This window comes from Malaclemys terrapin, chromosome 3 (genome assembly GCF_027887155.1).
Source record: "Malaclemys terrapin pileata isolate rMalTer1 chromosome 3, rMalTer1.hap1, whole genome shotgun sequence".
NCBI classification, from domain to species: Eukaryota; Metazoa; Chordata; order Testudines; family Emydidae; genus Malaclemys; species Malaclemys terrapin.
In genome coordinates, this window is record NC_071507.1 from 20,580,329 (window position 1) to 20,606,527 (window position 26,199).

Genomic DNA, 26,199 nt, shown 5'->3' on the forward strand with positions numbered 1-26,199 from the left:
CAAGGTGTGGAGCATGCTTTCAGAAGGTTTAAAAGAGCAACACTCCAATGCGGAAACTACAGAATCCAAACCACCAAAAAAGAAAATCAGTTTTCTGCTGGTGGCATCTGACTAAGATAATGAAAATGAACATGCGTCGGTCCGCACTACTTTGGATTGTTATTGAGCAGAACCCATCATTAGCATGGACGCATGTCCCCTGGAATGGTGGTTGAAGCATGAAGAGACATGAATATTTAGCGCATCTGGCACATAAATATCTTGAGATGCTGGCTACAACAGTGCCATGAGAAACACCTGTTCTCACTTTCAGGTGACATTTTAAACAAGAAGCTGGCAGCATTATCTCCTGAAAATGTAAACAAATTTGTTTGTCTGAACCATTGGCTGAACAAGAAGTAGGATTGAGTGGACTTGCAGGCTCTAAAATTTTACATTGTTTTATTTTTGAAAGCAGGTTTTTTGTACATAATTCTACATTTGTAAGTTCAACTTTCATGATAGAGATTGCACTACAGTACTTGTATTAGGTGAATTGAAAAATACTGTTTTGTTTTTTACAGTGCAAACACTTATAATCTAAACATAAAGTGAGCACTGTACACTTTGTGTTCTGTGTTGTAATTGAAATCAGTATATTTGAAAATGTAGAAAACATCCAAAAATATTTAAATAAATGGTATTCTGTTATTGTTTAACAGTGTGCTTAATTGCAATTAATTGTTTTAATTGCTTGACAGCCCTAGTTGGCTTACTTCATTGATGGGGAGAGGGCACATCCGATATACTTTAGTTGGGGGAACAAGAGTCTGCATAAGATTTTCAGGGAGAGGACATAGACAGGAAGGGAAAAAAGATCTGTTTTTTCCCTACTTCTTATGAGAACAAGAAAATAGGATGTTGTGCCAAATGCTACTCTTTTATTATTCATAGTTTCCAAAGCCAGAAGGGATCATTGTGATTATCTAGTCTAGTGGTTTTCAACCTCTTTTCATTTGCAAACCAATCTCAACTCTAAAGGTGTTAAAAATAATTTAAGATAGTGGGCAACATATTATAGCTTTCTAAAGAGTACTGGTAAGAAGACAGTATTTCAGAGCTTGTTCAAACCTGATATGTATCTTGGCCAATTATCACAAGAGTCATGGATCTCGATCTGTGATCTTGGAGGTATGAGTACGGGATTGGGAGTCCAGAAGTCTTAATTCTAGTCCTAATTCTGATATTGAATTTCCTTGAGCATTCACTTCAGTTTTGCTTTTGTTTCCCTTTCTGTATAAAGTGGGAGTATTTATTTGCCTGTTAGTTTATTTTTTTATAGTACTTATACTATAAAAAATATTAAACTTGCTTTTAAATAGATGGGGTTTCACTGCTATATATAACTGTTTAAAATTCAGTATTATGCATAAAGGTCTTAAGTTCACAACGTAGTTTTGTGACATACTTGTCACTTATGTAGTACCTTCTATCTGAGGATCTACGTGCACTTGCATAATCCAGTTAAGGGTGCACATTGTCATGTAATAGAGGATAGGAACAGACATTATAGTTCAGTCAGTACTGAGGTCCCATTGAACATGGGCTGTTGAGATACAGACAAGGGATTACAACCTAAAATGTGGTTGTTTTTTTTGTTTGTTTGTTTTTTTTTAAAGCAGCAAACATGCCAAAGTGTGGGAGGCGTTTCCCATTTCTCAGTTTAAGATGATTACAGTATTTATTAAACTTGGGTATTGTGTCCTCCACTGTTTTCCAGCTGTCCATTCAACCCATTGTTTAGCCAGGGTCTCCCCTGAAACCCTTTCCTTCCAGAATGGCTTCCAACTTCACGATATAGACTTGCTCCTCCACAGCGGAATGCCTTCTGCAAGATCTTTAGGATATGTCTACACTGGAATAAAAGACCTGTAGCTGTCCTGGGTCAGCCGATTCTGGCTGCAGGGCTAAAAATTGCTGTGTAGGTGTTTGGGTTCAGGTTGGAACCCGGGTTCTGGGATCCTCCCCTCTTGGAGGGGCCCAGATCTCAGGCTCCAGCCTGAGTTCGAGTGTCTTACGCAGCAATTTTACAGCCCCCTGAGCCAGAGTTGACTGACCCAAACACCTGCGGCTGGCCTAATTGCTGTTTAGGTGTACTCTTACAGTCAGTCCTGTGATCTTCTAAGATGTCTCTAACTGGTGTCTTGATTGAAAAAGACATTCTGCTCTTGTTCATTTGTGGTTTATGAACACTCCATTCTTTCCTACAATATGGGGGAAGACCGCAAAATAAACTTCTATGACGCTTTCAGTGTGCTTCCAGAGCATTAAGAAGCTTTGTTAATAGATATTAGCAGGTATGTGGGAGAAGGGAGAACTCTTTCATAATGGTGTGTGAAAGTTTAAAATTTTTAAAGCTTGAACAGAAGTAGTAATGGAGAATGCAGTTTATGAAACAAGTTATTCATGTGCTTGACTCACTGTTTAAACTTGTTTAAACTTATCCTGTGACAGCAGTTCCGTTGAGTTGCTCTCATAATGAAACATTATTGTAAACTTTATCAAAGGGTTAAAGTTAAAATATTTTTTACTCCTATTCAGGAATATGATCTATGACTTGGTTAAAAGAATCTGGAGTAGAATTGCATAATACTCCCTGTAAGTAATATATAGTTATAGTAGAAATGCATAATCCCAGCTCCCCAAAAGCAATGGGAACCAGGTAGTGTAGGCTTTTTAACGGGTTAAGGCAGTGATGGGGAACGCATGGCCCTAGGGCTGAATCCGTCCCATTGGTTAATTTCATCCGCCCTGGAGTGCACCACTCTGCTGGCTCGCCCCGCTGTGGGGGGGGAAGTCCTGAGCCGCCCTGCCTCCCTGGGCGGGTGAGTAGCCCATGATTGTGTGTGGGGTGGTTTGGTTTTTGGGTTTTTTTTTCCCTGTGGGTCAGTGGCTTGTGAGAGAGAGAAAAAGTTCCCCACTCCTGGGGTAAAGGAATATGTTACTTCTCAGTAACTAGATAAAATCTATAAACAGTCACTTACGTTGGTCATGTGACCATTTATATGCAAAGAGCTTTAAGTTCCTGGTCCATTGTTGTCTACAGCAGTGGTTCTCAGCCAGGGTGCATGTACTCCTGGGAATATCTAAATGAGTTGATGTATTTGCCTAGTATTACAACAGGTTACATAAAAAGCACTAGTGAAGTCAGGACAAACTAAAATTTCATACAGAGAAAATATGCAGTTTTTCAGTACTAGTGTGTGGTGACACTTTTGTATTTGTATATCTGATTTTGTAAGCAAGTAGTTTTGAAGTGAGGTGAAATTTGGGGGTACGCAAGACAAATCACTCCTGAAAGGGGTACGGTAGTCTGGAGAGGTTGAGAGCCACTGCTCTAATCCAGTGGTTCACAGATTTTTTTCATGCCATGTCCCCCTTTCGACTTGCCTCTGTTAACGTAACCCCTGGCCTGGAAGAGGGGGAGTGCTTTCTTCTGTCCTGAGAGGGAGATACTTGGGTGAGTTTGGGCTGAAAGAGAAGTTTTGTGTGTGGGGGGGGGGGGGGGGGAGAGCAGAGAAAGGGACTTGTTGAGGTGGGAGGAGAGGGGATGGGTATGAAGGGAGGCTGACTGGAGGTGGGATGGAAGAGGGTCTGTTGGAGGTGAGGAGATAGTTGCCTGGTATCAGCCAAGTTTATGGAGAGGCACCAATATCATGTGCAGGCAGCACCAAAGTGGATGGAGGATATTTACTCATGCTGCTGGCAGTTGCGAAGTGTGTCCCAGCCCTGGAGGCACCTGTACAGCCCTAGGTATCAGTGGCTGCTGGGGTAGAAGGCACTGAGTGCCCACATATCATCCCCACTACACCACATTGCTGGTGGTCTTGGCCTAGTTTTCTACTCCTGGCAGTGGTGGCGCAGCTGCTGGGTATTTGCAGGGCTTTGGAGCGGAGCCTGGAGTTGGAGCGCGGAGCAGCTCCGGAGCAGTGGAGCTACAGGTTTTTGCCTGGAGCGGAGCCGGAGCATAGCTCCAAAGCCCTGGTATTCAGGCCCTGTGCAGGCACATTGGCCCTTGTACAGGTTCCCACTGCCAAAGGATCTCACCAACACAACCACAAGGAGTATTGGTGCCTCACTCTGAGCCTGATTAACAAAATGGTACACACTGTGCATGACATGCACGTGACTTCCAGCGCCACGCAGCCCTGCTCAGGTTTGGCCCATCAGCCTTTGCATAGATTTTCAACTCCTCATGACTCCCAGTTTGGGGACCACTGCTCTAATCGCTTCACAGCAGGTAATGGATCCAAATGTTACATGGCGTTAAGTGGCTATAATATCTTATTTCTGAAAATAGTGTAGTTAAACTATTATTCAACAGAAAAAAATATTTCTAGAAAAGTTTTCTTTTCCGTTGTCTAGTATGTGACAGATTCTCTAATTCAGGAGTCTCAAATACGCGGCCCACGGAGCTCTTCCCTGCGGCCCGCCAAGCTCCCTGTGCCGCCCCTCCCTCCTCCCCCCCCTCCCCCCCAGTTACTTCCGGTCACAGCCAAACTCCCCTCACCCCCCCCCCCCGAGTCATTTTATGTGGCGGCTAAGCTCCCTGCTCCTCAATGTTTGGGGCCGGGTCTTTCCCCTGGCCCCGCCTGCCGCCCCCACGCACCTCCCCTGAGTGTCCCCCGGCCCCGCCTCTGCACCCCCTCCTAACCCCAAACTCCATCCCAGAACCTGCACCCCAGACCCCCACCCCCACCCAAACTCCCTCCCAGAGCCTTAGGCAGTGGGGGTGGAGTTTGGGGGGGCAGGTTCTGGGCACCACCAAAATTTCTACAAACCTGCCACCCCTGGAAGAGGCTGAGCAGTGGTGGAGTGGTGGTGCAGCCCAGTGCAGTGGGGGGGAGCGGGGGGGGGGCTTTATCAGAAATAAATCTAACTAAGTGCATGTTTTGTCCTTTGAGTGAGGTGCATTACTGAGTGTATATATTTTATTAAAACCGCTTGGAAATGACTTGTAGGAGCAGCAGTGATCTGTATGCTCTGTATAATGCTTAGCACTTTCCAGGAGGGGAGGAGGGGGAGAAGAGACGGGGCAGGGGCGGGACCTCATGGAAGGGGTGAGGTGGGGGCAGGGCCGGGGCCAGCGAAGCGGGGGTGTCAGTGATGCGGCCCTCGGGCCAATGCACTAGTCCTCATGTGGCCCTTGTGGTCATTTGAGTTTGAGACCCTGCTCTAATTGCTGTGTGAAAGCCAAATAGAAGTGGGACTGTTAATGAATAAGAACTAGATTTACTTTAAAATAAAAAAAAGCAAAGCGAGTTCAATCTATGGCAGCCTTATAAAATTATTATGAATATATATCAGTCCAGGCCTAATCTGTGGATTTGAACTGATGTGTTAGTGACTCATGTCGTGATGATGATGGAAAAAGTTACTGAGACTATAGGGAAGCATAATTTTGATAAGTTCACACATGGCATCTGATGTTGTAAAATATGACTGAAACTTTTAAAAATGTATTAAATTTTTTTAAACGATTTCAGATGGGCAAGATAAACAGAACAATGTCTCTATGGCCATGCTTGTACAGAGGGAAACTTACAAAAACATTCCCACTAGGTCAGTTGAGATTATATTTAAAATGGTCAGAAACATAATGTAGAGGAGGCTAGGCCTGTTTTTACTACCATTTTTGTTAAACCAACTGAAAAATATGTTTAAAGTGGTGGTTAAAACAGGTCTGGTTATAGCCTTGTCTGCACTATATATTTCCCACCATTTTAACACCAATCTAGCTAAACTTGGGGGAAGGGGGGATTATTTTGTTTTTAAAGATTTTCAAAGTGTAGACAAACTCTAAAAGTGGTAGGGGATGGGAATACACTGTACTCAGTGAACTCCCTTGCAGCGTTGCCTTAGCTGCCAATTGCTTATGTTCACAATATTGTAACTGTGTTGGTCCCAGAATATTAGATGTGCAAGGTGGGTGAGGAAATATCCTTTATTGGACCAACTTCTGCTGGTGAAAGAGGCAAGCTTTCGAGCTACACAGAACTCTTCTTCTAATTGCTATATTTGACATTTTTGACTGGTTAGTGTCAGACTCAGTTCCTGGGAAAAAGTAGCCTAATAGGCTTTCCACAGTTGGTACGCAGGGTATCTTTTCTTTCAGATTTTTGCAGCAGCCTCCATATTTGTGAAGCCCAAGAAACCTGGTGGAACTTCTAGTGGCAGTAAAGCACATAGATTCATTTGGATTAGCGCACTCAGTCTATTGAAATTAAAATATGAAAATTTAAGATTCCAATCCTTAGTCATTCTGCAGCTTCCTTTGTTTTAACAACAAGTCTTCCATTTGATGCAGTTCATGCAACTAAAATATGCATATGATTGGAAGACAGTAACTGATATTCTTTGGAGAGTTTCCGATGTTTTTTGGTTGCATCTTCCAGTTGATGTGCATGTGTAATTAAAACTAGATTGAAGTTGTACATGTGCACACTACTGAGAGACTGTTTAATGCTTCTGGATTCAGGATTCCCTGTGTAGGTAGTTTATCCATAATAGCAGATCAGGTTGAAAATTAATTTTTAACTCTCTTTGTAGGAATAAAAAAGTATGTTGTCGGCTTAATTATCAAGACCTCATCTGATCCAACATGTGTAGAAGTAAGTGAATTCTCTTTAGGGAAATGGGAAGGGAGGGAAGCGTTACTGATAACTTAACTCTCTTTTTCTCCACTCTAGAAAGAAAAAGTGTATATTGGAAAACTGAATATGATTCTTGTTCAGGTAAACTCTAGCTCCTAGTTCATTTTTAATCTTGCATTAAGAAAATTATACACTTAACAAATCTAACCAGAAAAACTGGTTTTGCATATGGAATGTTTAGAAAGAAAGCTGTACCAACCACATGGATGTTCTATGTACTTTCAGATACTGAAACAGGAATGGCCCAAACACTGGCCAACATTCATAAGTGATATCGTAGGGGCAAGCCGGACAAGTGAGAGTCTTTGCCAGAACAATATGGTGATCCTTAAACTGTTAAGTGAAGAAGTTTTTGACTTCTCCAGTGGACAGATAACGCAAGTGAAAGCCAAGCATTTGAAAGACAGGCAAGTAAAAAAATATTCTGTAATTTTTCACATACTTCTAATGTACATCAAATTTTCAGTTGCTGCTGCACAATTGTTCTCATTGAAGGTTTTTGGTTAGCTATCGTAGTAACTTTTTACATTTTGAGATTCGATTGAGTATTTTGATGATTCCCTTTTTCTTAGTGACACTGTGAAACCTTACCAGACTCATTTAACAGTTGTGTACACTTCTGCTTTGTGATCAGCTTCTACATTTATATGTATTGTATTGTAGTTCAGCCCTCTTAATTGTGAGCAGGACTGGTGTTCTGTGCCTGTGATTGCAAACCAAAATTTGCACATGGGGAGATATTTGTATAATTTTCATAGAAACTTTTCTCTCTTACTGCAAAAGCAGCATTATTGAAGTGGGTAGTGTAGTTCACTGAATGTGGTGATGCTGAATGTTTAACATCTCTATTTTAATTTTTTTTAGTATGTGCAATGAATTCTCTCAGATATTTCAACTGTGTCAGTTTGTGATGGTAAGTCTAATTTCAATAACTTTTTTAAAAATAGAGTGGAATTTCATAGGAAGAGAATAAACCAGTTTATATATTGTTCCATTACAGGAAAATTCCCAAAACGCTCCCCTTGTTCATGCAACTTTGGAAACTTTGCTAAGATTCCTTAACTGGATTCCACTGGGATACATTTTTGAGACCAAGTTAATCAGCACATTAATATACAAGGTAATCGTGTGGGGGGGGGGGCGGGGGGGTTGTTTTTTGGTTTTGTTTTTCATTGATGGTTACTAGCAAATAAGATGGAAGTTTTGGTTAACTGAAATTAAAATGCTTAATGTGTAATTTGCTTTTTTGCAATATCCCTAATCTTCTTTGTAAAATCTTTTATAGTTTTTAAATGTTCCCATGTTTCGAAACGTCTCTTTGAAGTGCCTCACAGAGATTGCAGGTGTCAGTGTAAGCCAGTATGAGGAACAGTTTGTAACCCTCTTTACGCTGACCATGATGCAGTTGAAACAGGTAACTTTTTTAACTTAGTACAAAATAAACTTTCCTAATTTAAATTTTGACTTTTTTTTTATCAAAATAAATTTAATAGAGGAAGCTTAGCTTATATTTGCCAATATATATTCATTATAGAAAACTAGCAATCTTTTTGCAGCAGAATGTTATACGGTAAGTTTATTTTTAAAGATGTTACTAAGATTTATTCAAAAGTTGTTAAAGGTTCACAAACAAAATACTTCTTAAACTGAAGTTAAGATTTCAAGTACCTATTGGTTACTTGAAGAGTGTCTTTTCAGGCTACTATTATTGAAATTATGTAAAAGCAGTGTGATTTCTCCTCCCCCCCCCCCCTCCCCCCGCAGCTCATTAACCTTAAAAGATGGTCTCTCTGTAAGAACATGCTGCACTCTTGTTCAGTCAGTCTATCAATAAGTGAATTTAGATTACTTTTAAGTTTTCAGTCACTGATATATTGATGTGCATTGTTTCAGTACAGAATTGTCTTCTAGTTTTTAGTTTTATGGTTGGTGTTTGCTAGAAAAAAGATTTAGTGTTTGATAATAAGAGCATAGCAGAAGGAATATACTACCGACCACCTGCCAGGTTGATGATGGTAATAGTTAGATGCTCAGGGAGATTAGAGGCTGTAAAAACAGAAAACTCTAACAGTGGGGGATTTCAACTATACCCCATACTGACTGAGTGACTGGGTGTATGTCACTCCAGGATGGGATGCAAAGGTAAAATTTCTAGACATCATTAATGATTGCTTCTTGGAGCAGCTTGTCCTGAAACCTACAAAAGGAGAGGCTATTCTTGATTTAGTCCTAAGTGGAGCATAGGTTCTTGTTAGAGTGTTTGCTCATGTCCATTCCATGTGGGGGGATGTGTGCATGGTGTGCCCCATTACTGGAGATTTTTCCCTTAGTGGTATCCATGGGACTGGCTCTAGCACCCTCTGGAGCCACGCACACTCATGAGCCAGTATAAGGGGTGCTGCCAGCCACACACTCGCTCAGTTCCTTCTTACTGCTGCTGGAATGACCCCTCTTGCTCCGGGTAGGCTTCTTCCCAATGGTTTTTGGATTCTAATTCTTAGTTTGTTAGTTAAACATAGTTTTTTGTGTACATAGATTTTGTAGTTCATGTTAGTGATAATAGTATAGATAGTCCCTGTCGTTGGACCCTGCACCAAAAATGACAGGAAAAAAAAGACTGAAGGCTATCCTAATGGAAGCCACTCAGACCAGCCACAGAGCCAAGTTGCTCCCATTCTGCACTGAGCATTTTGGCTTCAGTACAAAGCACTCCTCTGGCACCGTTCACCATCTCCGGTGCCAAGGAAGAAGGACAAAAAACAGTGCACCGACAGCGGGCACTCACCGGCGCAGAAAAAAGACAAGCATGGGGAAGACAGCGCAGTTCAACCTGCACTGGGCCACCACTCCACCCTCGGCCCCTTGATGGCACTGTCAACTCCGCCCAGAGCATTGAGTCTGGTGCGGTACCCGCCGCTGAGACTCAGAAACTACCGCAGCACCAGAAACCTTTGCAGTAGTCGAGGATTTACTATCACTCCCGTTCTCCCGTCCCTCCTGACTCAGATGGGACAGTTGCCGGCTCTAATGACTGGGAGCAGGGAGTGTTGAGCTCCTTCTGGGCACCGGGACCCCTCTCACCCTCTAGGGCAAACCGGCCCTGATCCTGTCGTCACGACCTCCGGTCTGCTACTGGTCCATGGACTCTGCCTCCATACGGTGCCGAGAGAGGTGTACCACTCCAACATAGTCACCGTGGGAGGACTCTTCACCACAGTCCAAAGGGGAAACCTACGTGCAGCCTAAGAGCCACCACCGGATGCAGGTTCCCCTTATCAGCACCTGGCCAATGGATCAGTGGCAATACTGGAACCTTGGGAGTTGTCCCCCAGTACTGGGTTCTCCCTTCCATCGATCGTACTCTGTGGTCTTGAAGTGGTGGGCTACCACCCCTTACCGCTTGGCACCAGACTCTGACTCCAGTACCAACCCCGATACCAACGTCCAGGATGTGGCTGTCATGGATGTCATTGAGGAAGCCGCCGCCGCCGCCTCCTCCCCAGACGAAGTCATCTCGGGGCCCAGTAGCTTGCTCCTGCAGGATGACTTCAAGGCCCATCAGGACCTTTTGAAGTGGATAGCAGCTAACATGGGGATGGAAATTGAGACGCTTAAGGAAACATCCCACAGCCTTATTGACACTGTGGCTGCGGCAGCTCCCTCTAGAGTGGCCTTACCCATTAACAAGGCTTTATTGGGATCAGTCAGGGCTCTCTGGCAAACTCTTTGCCCCCCTTCTCTTCTTCTCCTCCTCCCCCCCCCCCCCCACCTCAAAGAGGTTAGAGAAGAAATATGTGCCTGCATGCGGGTTTGAGTACCTATCCTTGGGCATGCACCTCACTCTGGGTTCCCTGGTTGTGTCAGCAGCCAACAAGAGGGCATAGGTAGGGCACAAAAAACCTGGACCTGTTTTGGGGGAGAGATTTATTCAAAGGGTAGCCTTCAACAGTGTATCTCTAACCAGCAAGCTTTGCGGGGGAGATTCAGTTACAATCAGTGGGACTCCCTGGCCAAATTTTAAAACTTTCTGCCTCAAGATTCAAGGCAGAAATTCGCTGCCCTCTTAGACGAGGGTAAGAATGTGACCAGAACCTCTCTCCCACTGGCTCTGGACACAGCCAACGCAGCAGCCAGGACAATGGCCTCCGCTGTCACCATGAAGTGTTGCACTTGACTCCAGTCCTCGGGACTTCCTCATGAGGTCCAGCAGTCTATTCAGGACCTCCCTTCTGAAAGCTCCTTACTGTTCTTGGAGCAGACAGACGTGAGGCTTCATGGCCTGAAGGACTCAAGGGCCACCCTCCTGTCCTTGGGCCTCTACGCTCCATCTACTTCAGGCAGCTCTTCAGGCCCCAACAACCACCTTGTTTCTCGGCACCACCTCTGAGACAGGAACCCGCTAAAAGGAAATGGAGAGGTTACAAGCAGCGTCCGCCTCTCCTGTCCACCTCAACCTCCCAGCTGGGGTCTCATAGATGTTCCAGTGGGCTTAAGTAGGCCTTTTGAAGGTGCGTCCAAAGGCACTATACCAGTTCCTGCTTCAGATCCTGCCTCCCCATTATTTTTGGACCATCTGTCCCACTTCACCCTGGCATAGTCCTGCATAACATCGGACCACTGGGTGCTGAATGCAGTGACCATTGGCTATAACCTTCAGTTTTCATCTACCCCGTCCCTCTTCAGAGACCCTTCTCTCGAGCAACTCCTTGCCCATGAGATGTAGTCCCTTCTGGAACTGGGGGCTATGGAGGAAGTTCCTCAAGACTTGAGAGGGAAGGGGTTTTACTTCTGATATTTCCTAATCCCAAGGGGGTCCTCTGGCCTGTTTTCAACCTGCATTGCCTCAACAGGTATCTCAAGAAATTGAGGTTCTGCGTGGCCTGCTTGCCTTCATTATACCCTCCCTGGATCCAGGGGACTGGTACACTATCCTCAACTGAAAAGATGCATACTTTCTCATTTCTATTTTCTGTGGCCACAGAAGATTTATTTGATTTATTGTGAAACAATGCCAGAACCACTTCATCGCTCTCCCCTTTGGCCTGTCTACAGCCCCACGGGTTTTCACAAAGTATGTGGCCTTCCTCAGGTGGCGAGGCATCCAGGTCTACCCATACATTGTTGACTGGCTGATCAAGGGTCGGTCAGTAGCTCACATGTGGAACAGCATTAGTGTAGTCCAAGCCACCTTCCTAGCACTGGGCCTGTTGATAAACAAGTAAAAGTCAACTTTTATTCCAGTTCAGAGAATAGAGGTTATTGGGGCAGTGCTTCACTTTACCCAAACCAGAGCCTTCCTTCCAGAGGCCTGATTCCAGACAGTTGGATCTGATATCCAAGGTCATGGTCCACCCAATTACGACAGCCTGAGTTTGCCTCAAGCTGCTGGGGCACATGGCAGCATGCACTTAGGTGGTTCAGCATGGAAGGCTGCATCTCAGGCCTCTACAGATGTGGCAGGCATCAGTTTACTCCCGGAACAGACACCACCTGGACTTGGTGCTCGCTGTTCCACCCCTGGTCCTCGCCACTCTGGTCAGGTAGAAAGACCCAAGATCAGTGATGATGGGGGTACCCTCCAGAGGACACGTCAGACTGAGATTGTGGAGGTGGGCTTCCCAACCTAAGGACCTATGGTCCCAGGAAGAACTCTCCCTGCACACAAACAGCAGGGAACTTAGGGCTGTACGTTTAGCCGGTCAGGTGTTCCTCCCCCAAATTTTAGGCAAGGTGGTGCAAGTTCTGACAGACCATGACCATATTCTATATCAACAAACCGGGAGGAGCTTGATCCTCTGCCCTGTGTCAGGAGGCCATCCGCCTATGGGACTTCTGCATGAAGCATTCCATCCACCTAGAGGCATCAGACCTTTCGGGAGCCTGGAATACACTGGCAGATTGCCTCAGTAGATCCTTCACCACGAGTGGTCTCTTCACCCGGAGATTGCCAGGTTCATCTTCCAGAGGTGGGAGTCTTCCCAGGGGACCAAGCAGAACAGGAAGTGCCATCAGTTTTGCTTGCTGTCCTCTCTGATGCCTTTCTGCTCCCGTGGACAGGGCTCCTGCTCTATGCTTTTCCCCTGTTCCCTCTGATTGACAAGGTCCTCCTGAAAATGAAGACGAATAAGGCAAGAGTTATTCTTCTAGCTCCAGTGTGGCCATGTCAACACTGGTTCAGCACACTGCTGGACCTATCAATAGCATCCCCTCTTCCGCTTCTACTCCACCTGGACCTGATCTCACAAGACCACGGCTTGTTGCTCCACCCGAACCTTGCATTCCTTAACCTAACTGCAGGGGTGTTACTTGGCTGAACCCAGAGGAGCAGGCCTGTTCAGAGCAAGTTCAACAGGTCTTGCTAGGTAGTAGGAAGCCTTCCATTGGACTACCTACCTGGACACACGGAAGTGCTTCTCGCTGTGGGCATCTCAACGACATCTCTGGTTCATTCTTCCCTTCAGTCTGTCTTGGACTATGTAATCCATCTGAAGCAGCAAAGTCTGGCCCTGGCATCGATCAAGGTTGCATTTAGCAGCAATCTCAGCTTTCTGCCTGCCAATGAACGGCGAATCTATGTTCTCTAATGAGATGACTGTCCGGTTTCTCAAGGGACTGGAGAGAGACTACCCTTGGGTCTGCAAATTGATTCCTCCTTGGGACTTAAACCTGATTCTATCAAGGCTTGTGGGCCCTCCTTTCGAACCACTAGTGTTGTGCCCACTACTACTTCTCTCTTGGAAGGTTGCCTCAGCCAGAATGGTCTCTGAAATCAGGGTCCTTGCATCAGAACCACCATACACCGTGTTCTTCAAGGACAAGGTCCAACTGTGCCCCCACCTGGCTTTCCTGCCAAAGGTGGTTTCACAATTCCATACCATCCAGGCTATTTTCCTGCCTGTCTTCTTCCCGAAGCCTTACAAGAACTCTGAGGATCAGCAGTTTCACTCATTGGATGTTAGACATGCCCTTTGCCTTCTATATTGAGAGGACTACATCCTCTTGCAAATCCATGCAACTCTTTGTAGCAGTAGTAGAAGGGATGAAAGGGCTTCCGGTATCATCCTGGATAACCAAATGTATTCGGGCTTGCGACAAGCAGGCCAATGTTACACCTCCTGCCATCCTAACCGGTCACTCCAAGAGAGCTCCAGCCTCTTCAGTGGCATTCCTTGCACAAGTGCCAATCCAAGACATCTGCAAAGCAGCAACTTGGTCATCGGTGGATACCTTTGCATCCCACTATGCCATCACTCAACAGGCTCGAGATGACAGGTTTGGAAGAACAGTGTTGCAGTCAGGATGTCCATGAACTCCAAGCCCACCTTCTGAGGTATTTCTTGTGAGTCACCTATCATGGAATAGACAAGAGCAAGCACTCAAAGAGAACAGTTACTAACTTTCCGTATCTGTTCTTCAAGATGTGTTGGACATGTCAGTTCCATGACCCACTCTGCTACTCCTCTGTCGGAGTTGACTGGCAAGAGAAAACTGAAAGGGTGAGTGGCAGGTGGTGTCCTTATACTGGCGCATGGCTCCAGAGGGTGCTAGAGCCGACCCGACAGATACCACTGAGGGGAAAATATCCAGCAATGGTTTACGTAGCCTGCACACACCTAACATGGAATGAACATGAGCAACACATCCCAAAGAATAACAGTTATGTAAGGTTAGTAACCATTTTATCTGTTCAAGAGGTAAATATAGCTGAACTGCTTGGTAACTAAATGTAACTAGGGCTGTCAAGCAATTTAAAAAAAAAAAATCACACGATTAAAAAGATTAATCAATCAAAATTAATTTAAAAAATCATGGTTAAACGGCCAAGTAAAAGTGGTTGGAGAAAAGAAGACATCCTTTAAAAATTGGAAGTCCTTACTAGTGAGTAAAACAAAAAGGAGCATAAATTCTGACAAGTCAAGTGTAAAAGTATAATTAGGCAGATCAAAAAAGAATTTGAAGGACATCTAGCAAAAGACACAAATGAACAGCAAAAAATTAAGTAAATCAGGAGCAGGAAGCCTGACGAGTCATTGGGGCCTCTGGAAAATAAAGATGCTAAAGGATCACTCAAGGAAGACAGGGCCATTGCACAAAAACTAAATGAATACTTGTATCGGTTTTCACTGCAGAGGATGTGAGGGAGATGCCTGCAACCTAGCCATTCTTTTTCTGTGACAAATCTGAGTGACTGCCCCCAGATTGCGGTGTCAGATAATTTAGGACCAAATTGATAAATTAAACTGTAATAAGTCACCAGGACCAGATGGTATTCACCCAAGAGTTCTGAAGGAACTCAAATATGAAATTGAAGAACTCGTAACTGTGATTTGTAACCTATCACATAAATTAGCTTCTACACCAGATGACTAGAGGATAGCTAATGTACGCCAATTTTTATTTATTTATTTAAAAAATGTTCCAGGGGTGATCCTGACAATTACAGTCCAGTAAACCTAACTTCAGTACCAGGTAAATTGGTTGAAACTATAGTAAAGAACAGAATTATCTGACCTATAAACACGATATGTTGGAGAAGAATCAACGTGGTTTTTGTAAAGGTAAATCATGCCTCACCAATCTATGAAAAATCTTTGAGGGTGTCAGCAAGCACGTGGGCAAGGGTGATCCAGTTGATATAGTGTACTTAGACTTTAAGAAGGCTCTGACAGGGTCCCACAACAAAGACTCTTAAGCAAATTAAGCAGTCGTGGAATAAGAGGGAAGGTCCTCTCGTGGATCAATAACTGATTATAAGTTAGGAAACAAAGGATATGTTTTCACAGTAGAGAGGTAAATAGTGGGGTTCCCCTAAGGATCTGTACTGGGACCTGTGCTGTTCAACATATTCATAAATGATCTTGAAAAAGGGGTGAACAATGAGGTGGCAAAGTTTGCAGACGATATTAAATTACTCAAGGTAGCTAAGTCAAAAGCTGACTGAGAAACGGATCTCTCAGAACTGGGTGTCCAGGCAACAAAATAGCAGATAAAATTCACTGTTGATTAGTGCAAACTAATGCACATTGGAAAAAATAATCCTAACTATATAGACAAAAGGACAGGGTGTAAAGTGGTTGTTACTACTCAAAAAAAAAAAAAAAAAAAAAAAAAAATCATAGTCATCGTGCATAGTTCTTTGATCTGCAGTGGCATCAAAAAAGTTAACTATGTTAGGGGCCATTAGGAAAGGGATAGATAATAAAACAGACATAGCATAATGCCAAAATATAAATCCATGGTATGCTCACCTTGAGTACTGCGTGCACTTCTGGTTTCCCCATCTCAGAAAAGATATTTTAGAATTGGAAGAGGTATCAAGAAGGGCAGCAAAAATAAGTGGTATGGAACAACTTCCATACAAGGTTAAAAAGACCGGGACTGGTCAGTTTATAAAAAAGACGACTAGTAGGGGATATGATAGAGGTCCATAAAATCACGAATGGTATGGAACAAGTGAATAGGGAAATATTATTTATCCCGTCATATAACACGAGAATTCAGGGGTCACCCAAGGAGATTAATAGGCAGCAGGTTTAAAACAAACATACGAAAGTAGTACTTCACACAGTCAATCAGGGAATGTTATGAAGGCCAAAAGCACAACGGGGTTCAAAAAAAAGTTAGCTAAGTTCATGGAGGATAGGTCACTCAATGGCTATTAGCCAAGATGGTGAGGTACACAACCCCATTCTCTGGCTATACCTAAATCTCTGACTGCCAGAAGCTGGGACTGGACAACAGGGATAGGATCACTCTAAATTGCCCTGTTCTGTTAATTCCCTCTGAAGCATCTGGCACTGGCCGCTGACACAGACAGGATACTAGGCTAGATGGCCCATTGGGCTGACCCAGCATGATTTATGTGAATCATGGCAAATTTAAGTTGGTTGGTGACCTTTAGTGCTGACTGTGATTTTTTTTATGAAGATCACAATGTTCCTGAGTGGTTCCTTCCTCCCCGCCCCCCCCCCCCCGCCCTCCTCAGGTAACAAAAATTTACAGCTTTCACTGCAACTTAATAGTTTTTTGTCAGGAAATTTCCTGAAGTTTCTTTATGTATAAAAATTGCTCTGACTGAGCTTGCAAGCTGTTTGGACTAAATAACTTGTTCCTCCCTGGCCCCAAACCATTTCGTGGTTTTTCTCCCACAGTGTGGGAGGAAAACCAACATGGGGACAGTAATGGATCTAGGATTTTGCAGTGTAGTGTGCAAATTGGTTTTGAGACAGTGAAGCAGTTGAAGTGTGTGTGGAATATAGCATTCATACTGACAAAAATCTTTGAGATCAAAGTTGACTTCCAAAGCAGATATTTGCTTTTTCTAGCAATCTGTTCATGTTATAGGTCAATTCTTGATGAATAAAGGTCTCTTAGTGACCTTAAACCAACTTTGGTGGTGATGTTAACAATTTTGTTTCAACCTTGGTGTAGATTGTACTGTACTACTAAAATGCATTTTTGAACAAAGTAGTACTGTATCTTCTACTGTTTCGGCATTCAATGCCTGTTTAAATAAATAGTTTATGTGGATTTTGCTAGGATAAAATCTGGCTTTGATAAAAAGGGATGGAACTCAAGGTTGTAGTTTACCCAATCTAGGGAGGGAAAAGAATGGTTTGAAATTAAATACATCCCATGTCATGTACTTAATTATAGTTATTCCTCAAACACAGGCATAAACTTTATCCAAAATGGAAAACTATAAGTGTATTTGCTCTAGGATATCAAAACACTTTTACCAATATACTTGCTTTTTCAGCATCTAAACTACTACAAAGCTTGAGCCAGACTTATCCAAATGAGCCTAGAGCATTTTTGATGCCAAGTTGGCTGGACTTGGTGCAGGAATCAATTCTAAAAACAACACTTTGTTTTCAGTGGTTCTGTCTTCCGTGACTTTATGTCCACAATTAACAATCATCCTGATGCAGCAAATTATGCTCAACCTCTTTCACAAATATAGGCTATGGGTTTGAATTTTGGATCTTCAATTTTAAGTGTTGGAAGACAAGAAATGAACTAAATTATGTCATCAGTATTCAGTTTATTTCCTCTGTTGTGTAGACTCAACCCATGACCTTGTATTTGAGACAATCATGTTGGCAAAGTAATGGAAAAGGTTTCTTATCTTTGATTCGGTTCTTGGTTTGTTTTTGTTTTGTTTTTTGTGATAGTGATAGTTCTTAGAGCAGGGGTGGGCAAACTACAACCCGGAGGCCACATCCGGCCCTCCAGCCGGTTTAAACCAGCTGCTCGAGCTCCTGCTGGGGAGTAGGGTTTGGGGCTTGCCCTGCTCCAGCCAGAGAGCGGGGTCGGAGGCCATTCCACGTGCGTAAGCTGAGGCTCCCGGAAGCAGCAGCATGTTCCCCCTCCAGCTCCTATGCTTAGGGGCAGCCAGGGGGCTGTGCGCAGTGCCTCCCCCCCAGCGCACCCCTCTTCCCCCCACAGCTCCCATTGGCCGGGAACTGCGGCTAATAGGAGCCGCAGGGGTGGTGCCTGCTGATGGGGCAGCATGCAGAGCTGCCTGGCCGCACCTCCACATAGGAGCCGCAGGGGGACTTGCTGCTGCTTCCAGGAGCTGCTTCAGGTAAGCACCTCTTGGAGCCTGCACCCCTGACCCCTCCCTTGCCGCAGCCTGGAGGCGTCCCCCCCCCCCCCCCCCCGCACTCTGAACTCCTTTTTTCTGGCCCCACCCCAGAGCCTGTACCCCAGTCAGAGCCCTCTCTCCCTCCCGCACCCCAACCCCAATTTCATGAGCATACATGGCCCACCATACAATTTTCATACCAAGATGTGGCCCTCAGGCCAAAAAGTTTGCCCACCCCTGTCTTAAAGCGAGACAGATTTCCACTGAGGATGTGACAATAGTGTCAGCCTGTAATCTGACAAGTCTCTCAGGTCTTTTCCAGTTGCTTTAAGTACAGTGCTGCTCTGATGAGAAGTGTTCCTTTTATTATACGAATGCTGCTATTTTAATCAAAGTAATCCTCATGCTCAGTGTGAAATCGAACATGGTAGTTGGATGTGAATGTAGTAGCAGTCTTCCTGAGTTTCTTGGAGTGTCAATGAAAATCTGGGGCACCACTTGTTTCAACCAATCATTCACCAAGCAGCTGCTGGTTGCCTTATTTCCATAATGTGCATTAGGTTGATCAAGTTTATTACTTTCTCAAGCTCAAATAGTATGCTATGCACCCAGGTATATCTTTGTACCTAAGTTTGATTGTACGTAAAGTTCACCTCTCATTTTCTGAACAATATCCTTGTCATATTTTTATCTGCATCTTTGGATGGCATTTTCAGCAACTTTAATATTTTATATTTTTATGAACAGATCTTCCTTGTATGAATGCTTGTAGTCCTTTTTAGGTCATCTTTCATAAATGTAAATGACTACATGAGTTTTTCTCTTAATTTTTCTCTGTTAGTTCACTTGCAGCATCTAGTGGACCTGCAAGTTTTAAAGCATCTGAAAACATATGGCTAGTGTTTTAAACAGGATTTTTCGCAATCCTAATGTGGCTCCCATTGAAAAAAAAATAAGAATTACACCCTTTTAGGCTAAATTCAGACATGTCAGAGTTCTGAGTATTACTCTTTGTTTAGTTTGGCAGCTGGTGTTCTGTTCTTCCATGCTCCTGTTAGGTGCTTTTACTTCTTACTACTTAAATTTGCCTGGCTTAGTGAGTTGTTATTCACTTTATGAACCAATTGAATGCCAAATTTGTGGTACGTTAAAATACTTAATTTGGCCCAGACACTTCCATTTGAATTCCTTCTACTATTCTAAGACTTCATTTGACTGAATTAGTTTTGTGTTTTATAAAGATCAATGATATTAGAACCGAACTAATTTAAATTTTAACACCAAAATATAATCTTGGCAGCAGATTAGAGATTTAGATTCCCCCGCTCCTCTGAAACACTTAAATTAATGTCAACACTGTTGTCTTAAGGCAGTCATCAAATGTAACACATTGAGATTATTTTTATTTATGTTGTGGGTAGCCCTTGAAAGCCAGGGCCCTATTATCTAGGCACTATATAGCATATTAAAGATTAATGGAATTCATTCACATTTCTTGGGACCTTTCCATACATATATAACTGTGTGCTTTTGGTGGGGGTGGAGGGGAGAAGCATTTGCAGGGTGGTTGTGAGGAGGTGAATGCAGTGAATAGCAGAAATGTTTTTTCCTAAGAAGGACAAAACATTTGTTAATTAAAAACATCCAAATGTTCCCTGGCTTCTACAGGTAATATTGCACCTTTTTGGTGTGATCCATACTATACATAAATTTAAAAACTGCTGACCTAGAAAATTAATTCCTGTTTTATTAGATGCTTCCTTTAAACACCAATATTCGACTTGCATACTCCAATGGAAAAGATGATGAACAGAACTTCATTCAGAATCTCAGCTTGTTTCTCTGCACATTTCTCAAGGAACATGGTCAGCTTATAGAAAAGAGATTAAATCTGAGGGAAACCTTAATGGAGGTAAGTTCTATAGTGGCAGTTAACGTAGTTTGTATGTCCTTGTGCTGGATGAGTACCTCAAATGATGTGTCCCTAGTGCAGTTACTTGAACTAAATCTGTAGCACTCACCACAAAAGAAAAGCAGTTAGAGAAGTAAGTCCTTGGGTTTCCTTCCCATAACTAACATACTTAAACCCCTGATTAAGACACATTAAAGATATTTCACTTGGTAACACCTGTGAATTGCACTTTTATATGCAATGACCTTACATTATTTATATCACGATGCCCAAAGACTGCAGTCATGATCAGGGTCCATTTGTGCTATATGCTGTACAAATATATAGGAAGATACAGTTCCTGCTACTAAAGAATTACATGGTAAAACTTGAAAGCTGTGTGAGAGAGGGGTGTATGTATATGTAATATAACATTTGGCTTTTGACTTAAACTATCCTAGTGTCTTCTCTGTATTTATCATAACCACTGTAAAGTGATCCGTTTCAAACTTTCAGTATTAAACTAAGCAACCTAATCACAGAGGGCAGTATCCCATCATTATGTAATAACAGATATACATTGCAGTAATACATGCCATTGGGGTAATCTTTAGCGGTTAAAAGTGGCAGAACGCTAAGCCCTATTTACCATGCACTCTTGGTGACTATATTTGCATTGCAGTAGCACCTAGGGTATGTCTACACTGCATTTACAGACTTGTGGCTGGTCCGTGCCTGTTGGCTCGGGCTAAGGGATCACTTAATTGCGGTGTAGACATTTGGCCTGGGGCTGCAGCCTCAGCTCTAGGACCATTCCACCTTGCAGAGTCCTAGAGCCCAGGCTGAATGTCTACACTGCAATTAAACAGCCCCACAAGCCCCAGCCTGAGTCAGCCGGCACAGGCCAGCCATGGGTGTTTAATTGCCATGTAGACATATCCCTAGAGGTTGCAGTTAGAGATCAAGGCCTCATTATGCTAAATGCTGTACGTATGTAGTAGTAATCAAAGCTTAAAGTATTACTACAATACTGCTCCCTTTTCCTAGTTGCTACTGCATCCCTTTTTCCTCCTAGTCATGAAATAAAACTAGGAGCAGTGCAATGAAATGGAATAAAAGAAAATTTCAGTTGCAGTTGAGTAGGGTGTGAAACTGAAACCCTGGAAGATTTTATCAAACACTTAAAGGGCAAGCTATCTAAGCAGCAAGTATAGAACAGTTACAGTTGAGTCCCCTGAGTCTGTATTTGTAATGTAGACAGGTCCTTAGACTGAGGAATAATCTTGCAACAGAATTGTTAGCCCCATTTTTTCAATCATTTAAAACTGAACTGGGCAAGGTACTCATGAATATTTTGCAGAAAACTGTTCCACACCATCAGAAGGATTAGAACAGTGGTTCTCAATTTGTTTTGGCCCATGGCCCACAAGAAACTAAAAGATGATTGTAGGATTTGAGTCATAGGATAGGTATCTTTAGTTGTGTGTTGCGAATCAGGGTTGTGCTGGGTGTCAGCTGTTCTGTGTTGTTGCTGCTTCTGCCTCTCTCCTGCTCGCCCCTTCAAATAACTAAGTACATCTCTACCTCGATATAACGCTGTCCCTTGGGAGCCAAAAAATCTTACCGTGTTATAGGTGAAACCGCATTATATTGAACTTGCTTTGATCAACCGGAGTGCACAGCCGTTCTCCCTCCCCCCCCCCCCCCCCCCCACACACACACACACCTTAGTTATTTTTAGCACCACGGTGGATGCATATTAGCTGACATGGGTCTCCTACTACTTCGACTGTTGTCCCACGTTGTAATGTGGTGGCCTTTTGAAATCTCCCTCAGTGCATTGCTTCTGGAAGCTGAACTAAGTACTCTGATCAGGGTCCAGAATATTGCAGCTGACAATGCTAGTGGGGGACACAGGGCAGACAGTGCAAAGTATCTTAAACTGATTCAGCATAGCTAGCATGAATACGCTGAATTGTTGTTAAATTGCTTCAGTACAGTGAGTTTAGTTGTAAAAGGTTCAAATCGTTAGTAATGACAAGGCCTCTTTTTGTGGTGGTTTTCGTAGCACAGTTTCTTCATTCTGACTTCCTAGTTCTGTCAGGTGCAACTGGTAAGACTATATAGATTTTGTTTTCTGCTTTAGAAAAAAAAATCTGTATTCAGAGAGTCCAGGGCCCAGATTTTTGAAGGTATTTAGGTGTTGCTTGGTCATCAAGTGTTGATGGGATTTAGACTAAGTGCCTAAATCCCTGTTGAAAATGAGATTTAGGCTCTTAAATCAGGTGTTGCAACAATGAGCCGGCAAAGTCTGAATACCTTTTAAAAATGTGGACCTAAGTCCCTGGGATGCTTATAAAACACTTCAAATCCTATGCAGCTGCTTCAACTGGTTTTACAAAAGTTCTAAAAACTGGCAGAAGACTATGCTGTTGGAGTTTTAAGAACTGATTTATTCTTCAAGTGCTTGTTCATGTATTTTCCATGCTAGGTATGTGCATGCTGTGTGCACTGTTGCTGGAGATCTTTCCCTTAGTGGTATCTGTAGGGCTGGCTCTAATGCCCTCTAGAGTTGCACACGCATGCATTGGGATAAGGGGCGCCACCGGCTCCACATCCTCTTGATTCCTTCTTACCACCCATGATGGTTGCTGGAACGATCCTTTTTGCTGCGGCAAGTGGTTTGGACTTTTCTCCATTTATTCTTAGTGTAGATAGTCCTTAGAGTTAGCATATATAGTAGTGTAAATAGTTGTCTCTGTCATCAAGGGACTTTTTGTCCCAGAGGCTGGACATGCCCTGGTCCCTGGGCTTCAAACTCTGTTCCTCTTGCGGCAAGCCAATGTGAGGTGAGTGACCTGCACTTTAGCTGTTTAAAGTGTCTGGAGGAGTCTCGCATTAAAGATAAGTGCCAGATCTGCAGGGACTTCAGCCCTTGCACTGGAAAAAACTGTTCTTCAGCTGAATGTCCTTCTCTTGGAGATGGCCCTGAGACCAGTCTCGAAACGAAGCTGTTCCACATCGATGCTGAGCACTCCCTCAGCACAGTGCTCTTCCTGCCACCATTCTTCATCTCCGGTGCTGAGGAAGAAGCATAAGAAACAGCTCAGTGAGACCCATGCCAGGTCACTTGTCCTCACCGAGCCACTGATGGCCTGCCAACTCCACGTAGAGCGCCTAGTCTGGTTCGGGACCCACCATAGGCTCCTGGAAGCAGCCACGGTGCTTAGGTGTCAGCTGCCTCCTTCGACACCGGAGGCGTTCCAAGTGACGAAGGACCTGTCTCCCCCCAATTCCGCCAACCCCACAAGGATCTCCGGCAGCCAAGACAGCTGGGGACAGGAGAGAGCAGGAAGCGCCAAGCTCCTTGCCGGCACCGACCACCACAGCACTGTCTAGGAGCAAGACTTCCATGATCCTGGCACAGTGGTCACTGATCCACAGGCTTTTTAAAGGTGCATCAGGGCGTTACACCAGTCTGAGTTCCCGATTCGTCCCCTGTCTTGTTGTTGGACCATCTTGTTGCCCTTCAGCCAAGTATGGTCATAGATAACATCGGACTGTTGGGTCCTCTGTTCAGTAACAGTTGGTTACACTCTCCAGTTTGTATCTACCCCTCCCTCCCATCCCCCACCCTGGTCCCTCTTCGGGGCCCTTCTCACCAGCAATTCCTCGCCGGGGAGATGCAATCCCTACTACTTGTGGAGGGCCTGTAGTCCGTTGGGGGGAGTAGCCCCTTCCCCTCTGGGTCTGTGGGCACCCAATCCGCCTCACTACGTCTCTGGGAGGCCACCTGGCGTGGGAAATCAGCGGGGCGATGGGAGACATGAGCGCAGGTCTGTGATCAGGGCCGAACGACAAACACAGAGCCCAGCCCCTGGTCAGGGTGGGGCAGCAAAGAGTCTCTGGCTCAGGCCTGTGCTTGGGCTGGGTAGCCAAATAATCTGTTGGCCCAGGCTTTTAAATCAGGGCGAGGCAGTAGAGAGTCTGTGGGCTCAGGCCTGCACTCAAGCTGAGCCGCAAAACAGTCGGGCCTCCTAGCTCTGGTGGAGAGCTGACAAGCACAGGCTTCTTGCCTTAGAGAGGGGGAGACTGCCACCCATGGGTTGGAGTGGCAGGGGGGACTCAGGCCCACCCACTCCACTGCACCCCGGCCCAGAGCCCTAGCAGAGGCAGAGCAGTCTGCCACCGAGTCAGCGGGGATCCTAACCGTAACACACTGACTCACTTGCTGTCAGCACTGCAGTCAGACAGGGGTTGGCTACCCCTGGGTCACTTCCTAACTCCCCCTCAGGGTGTACCTGTCTCTGTAGAGGGTCGTCGGGAAAGAGGGTCTCTGTCAGGGCTGGCATCTCCTCCGTGTTCAGGTCTGTAAATGGTCCTGGCCAGTCCTCCTCTTCCTTGGGGTCTGTGGCAGCCTCCCAACTCAGGAGCTTGCAGGAGGCATCTGGCTCCTCTGGGGCCCCATCTGAGTTCTCCAGCCCGCCTTTTATACTTCCTGTCCCACCCACTGACTTCCGGTGGGAGGGTTGAGCGTGTCATGGCTCCGCCCACCAAAGTTCAGTGAGGGACCCCTCCCCCTCTGGGTCTGTGGGCAGCCGGTCTGCTTCACTACAGGGCCAGAGAGGAAGTTCCTTCCTAATCTTGAAGGTCAAAGGGGGCCTTAGGCCCATCTTGAACCTGCGTCACCTTAACAGATATCTCAAGAAACTAAAGTTCTGCATGGTCTCTCTGACCTCCATCATATCCTCCCTAGATCCAGGAGACTGGTACACCTCCCTCAATTTAATGGAGCTTACTTTCACATCTCTATCTTCCACAGTCACCAAAGATTTCTCAGGTTTGTACGGGGTCAAAGCCACTATCAATTCACTGCTTTCCCCTTTAGTCTATCGGCAGCCCCACAGTTCTTCACGAAGTGTATGACAGTAGTAGCAGCCTTCCTCATGCACCATGTGCAAGTCTATTCGTGCCTTGATGGCTGGCTGATCAAAGGTTAGTTGCATGATCAGGTACGGCACAGCATCAGTACAGTCCGGGCCACCTTCTGGGCACTGGGCCTGCTGATTAAACAAGCAAAAGTCAACTCTTGTCCCAGCTCAGAGAATAGAGTTAAACGGGGCAGTGCTTGACTCAACCCCAGCAGAATCTTCCTTCTGGAGGCCCAATTCTAAACTTATGTCAGACCTGATGTCCAACATCACATTCCACCAATAAGGACTGTTCAGGTCTACCTCAAACTATTGGGACACATGGCAGCATGTACTTACCTGGTACAGTATGCAAGGCTGCGCCTCCAGCTCCTCCAGATGTGGCTGACATAAGTCTACTCCTTGAGTAGACACCATTTAGACTCACTGTCTCACCTACAGTCCTCGTTTCCCTGACCTAGTGGAGAGACCCAAAATCTGTAATGTTAGGGAGTACCCTTTGCTGATCCTCAACTGTCTGTAGCCTTAACCTCAGTTAAACCTAGGGTGGGGAGCCCACCTCAACAATTTCAGGACCCAGGGTCCTGGGTCCAAAGAAGAACTCTCCCTACATGTAAATGTCTGGGAACTCAGGGCTTAGCTTGCCACAAGTTCATTCCCCAGACCTCAAGGAAAGTGGTGTCGGTCCTGACAGACATCACATCCATGTTTTACATCAACAAGCAGGAAGGTGCTTGATCTTCAGCCTGAAATGTACTGGCGGATCGCATCAGCAGAGCTTTTTTTCTCTCACCATGAGTGGTCTTTTTTCACCTGGAAGTCGTCAGGATCATCTTCCAGAGATAAGAGCCTCCCCAGTTGGGACTATTTGCTACCAGGCAGAAAAGGAAATGCCATCTGTACTGCTCGCTGTGCAGGCTCCCTCCCCAATGCCTTCCTGCTCTCGTGCGCAGGCCATCTACTATAGAGACCTTTTCTCCAATCCCCTTGGTTCACAATGTTTTCCTAGAAATCAAATGAGACAAGGGAAGGGTTATCCTGATAGGATGCTGGCATTGATTTGGCATGCCTCTGGACCTCTCAGTGGCAGCACCACTC

At 44.7% G+C, this 26,199-nt stretch overlaps 1 protein-coding gene across 1 annotated transcript in view; it reads left to right on the forward strand.

Moving 5' to 3' along the window:
• The window catches only part of XPO1 (exportin 1), a 76,001-nt gene that overhangs the window by 23,071 nt on the left and 26,731 nt on the right, over nt 1–26,199 (forward strand). The window contains exons 5-11 of the mRNA XM_054022592.1: nt 6,589–6,650; nt 6,729–6,773; nt 6,918–7,099; nt 7,557–7,605; nt 7,693–7,812; nt 7,978–8,106; nt 20,033–20,191. Coding sequence (XP_053878567.1) covers nt 6,589–6,650; nt 6,729–6,773; nt 6,918–7,099; nt 7,557–7,605; nt 7,693–7,812; nt 7,978–8,106; nt 20,033–20,191 — 746 coding nt within the window. The remainder of the gene's footprint in view (nt 1–6,588; nt 6,651–6,728; nt 6,774–6,917; nt 7,100–7,556; nt 7,606–7,692; nt 7,813–7,977; nt 8,107–20,032; nt 20,192–26,199) is intronic.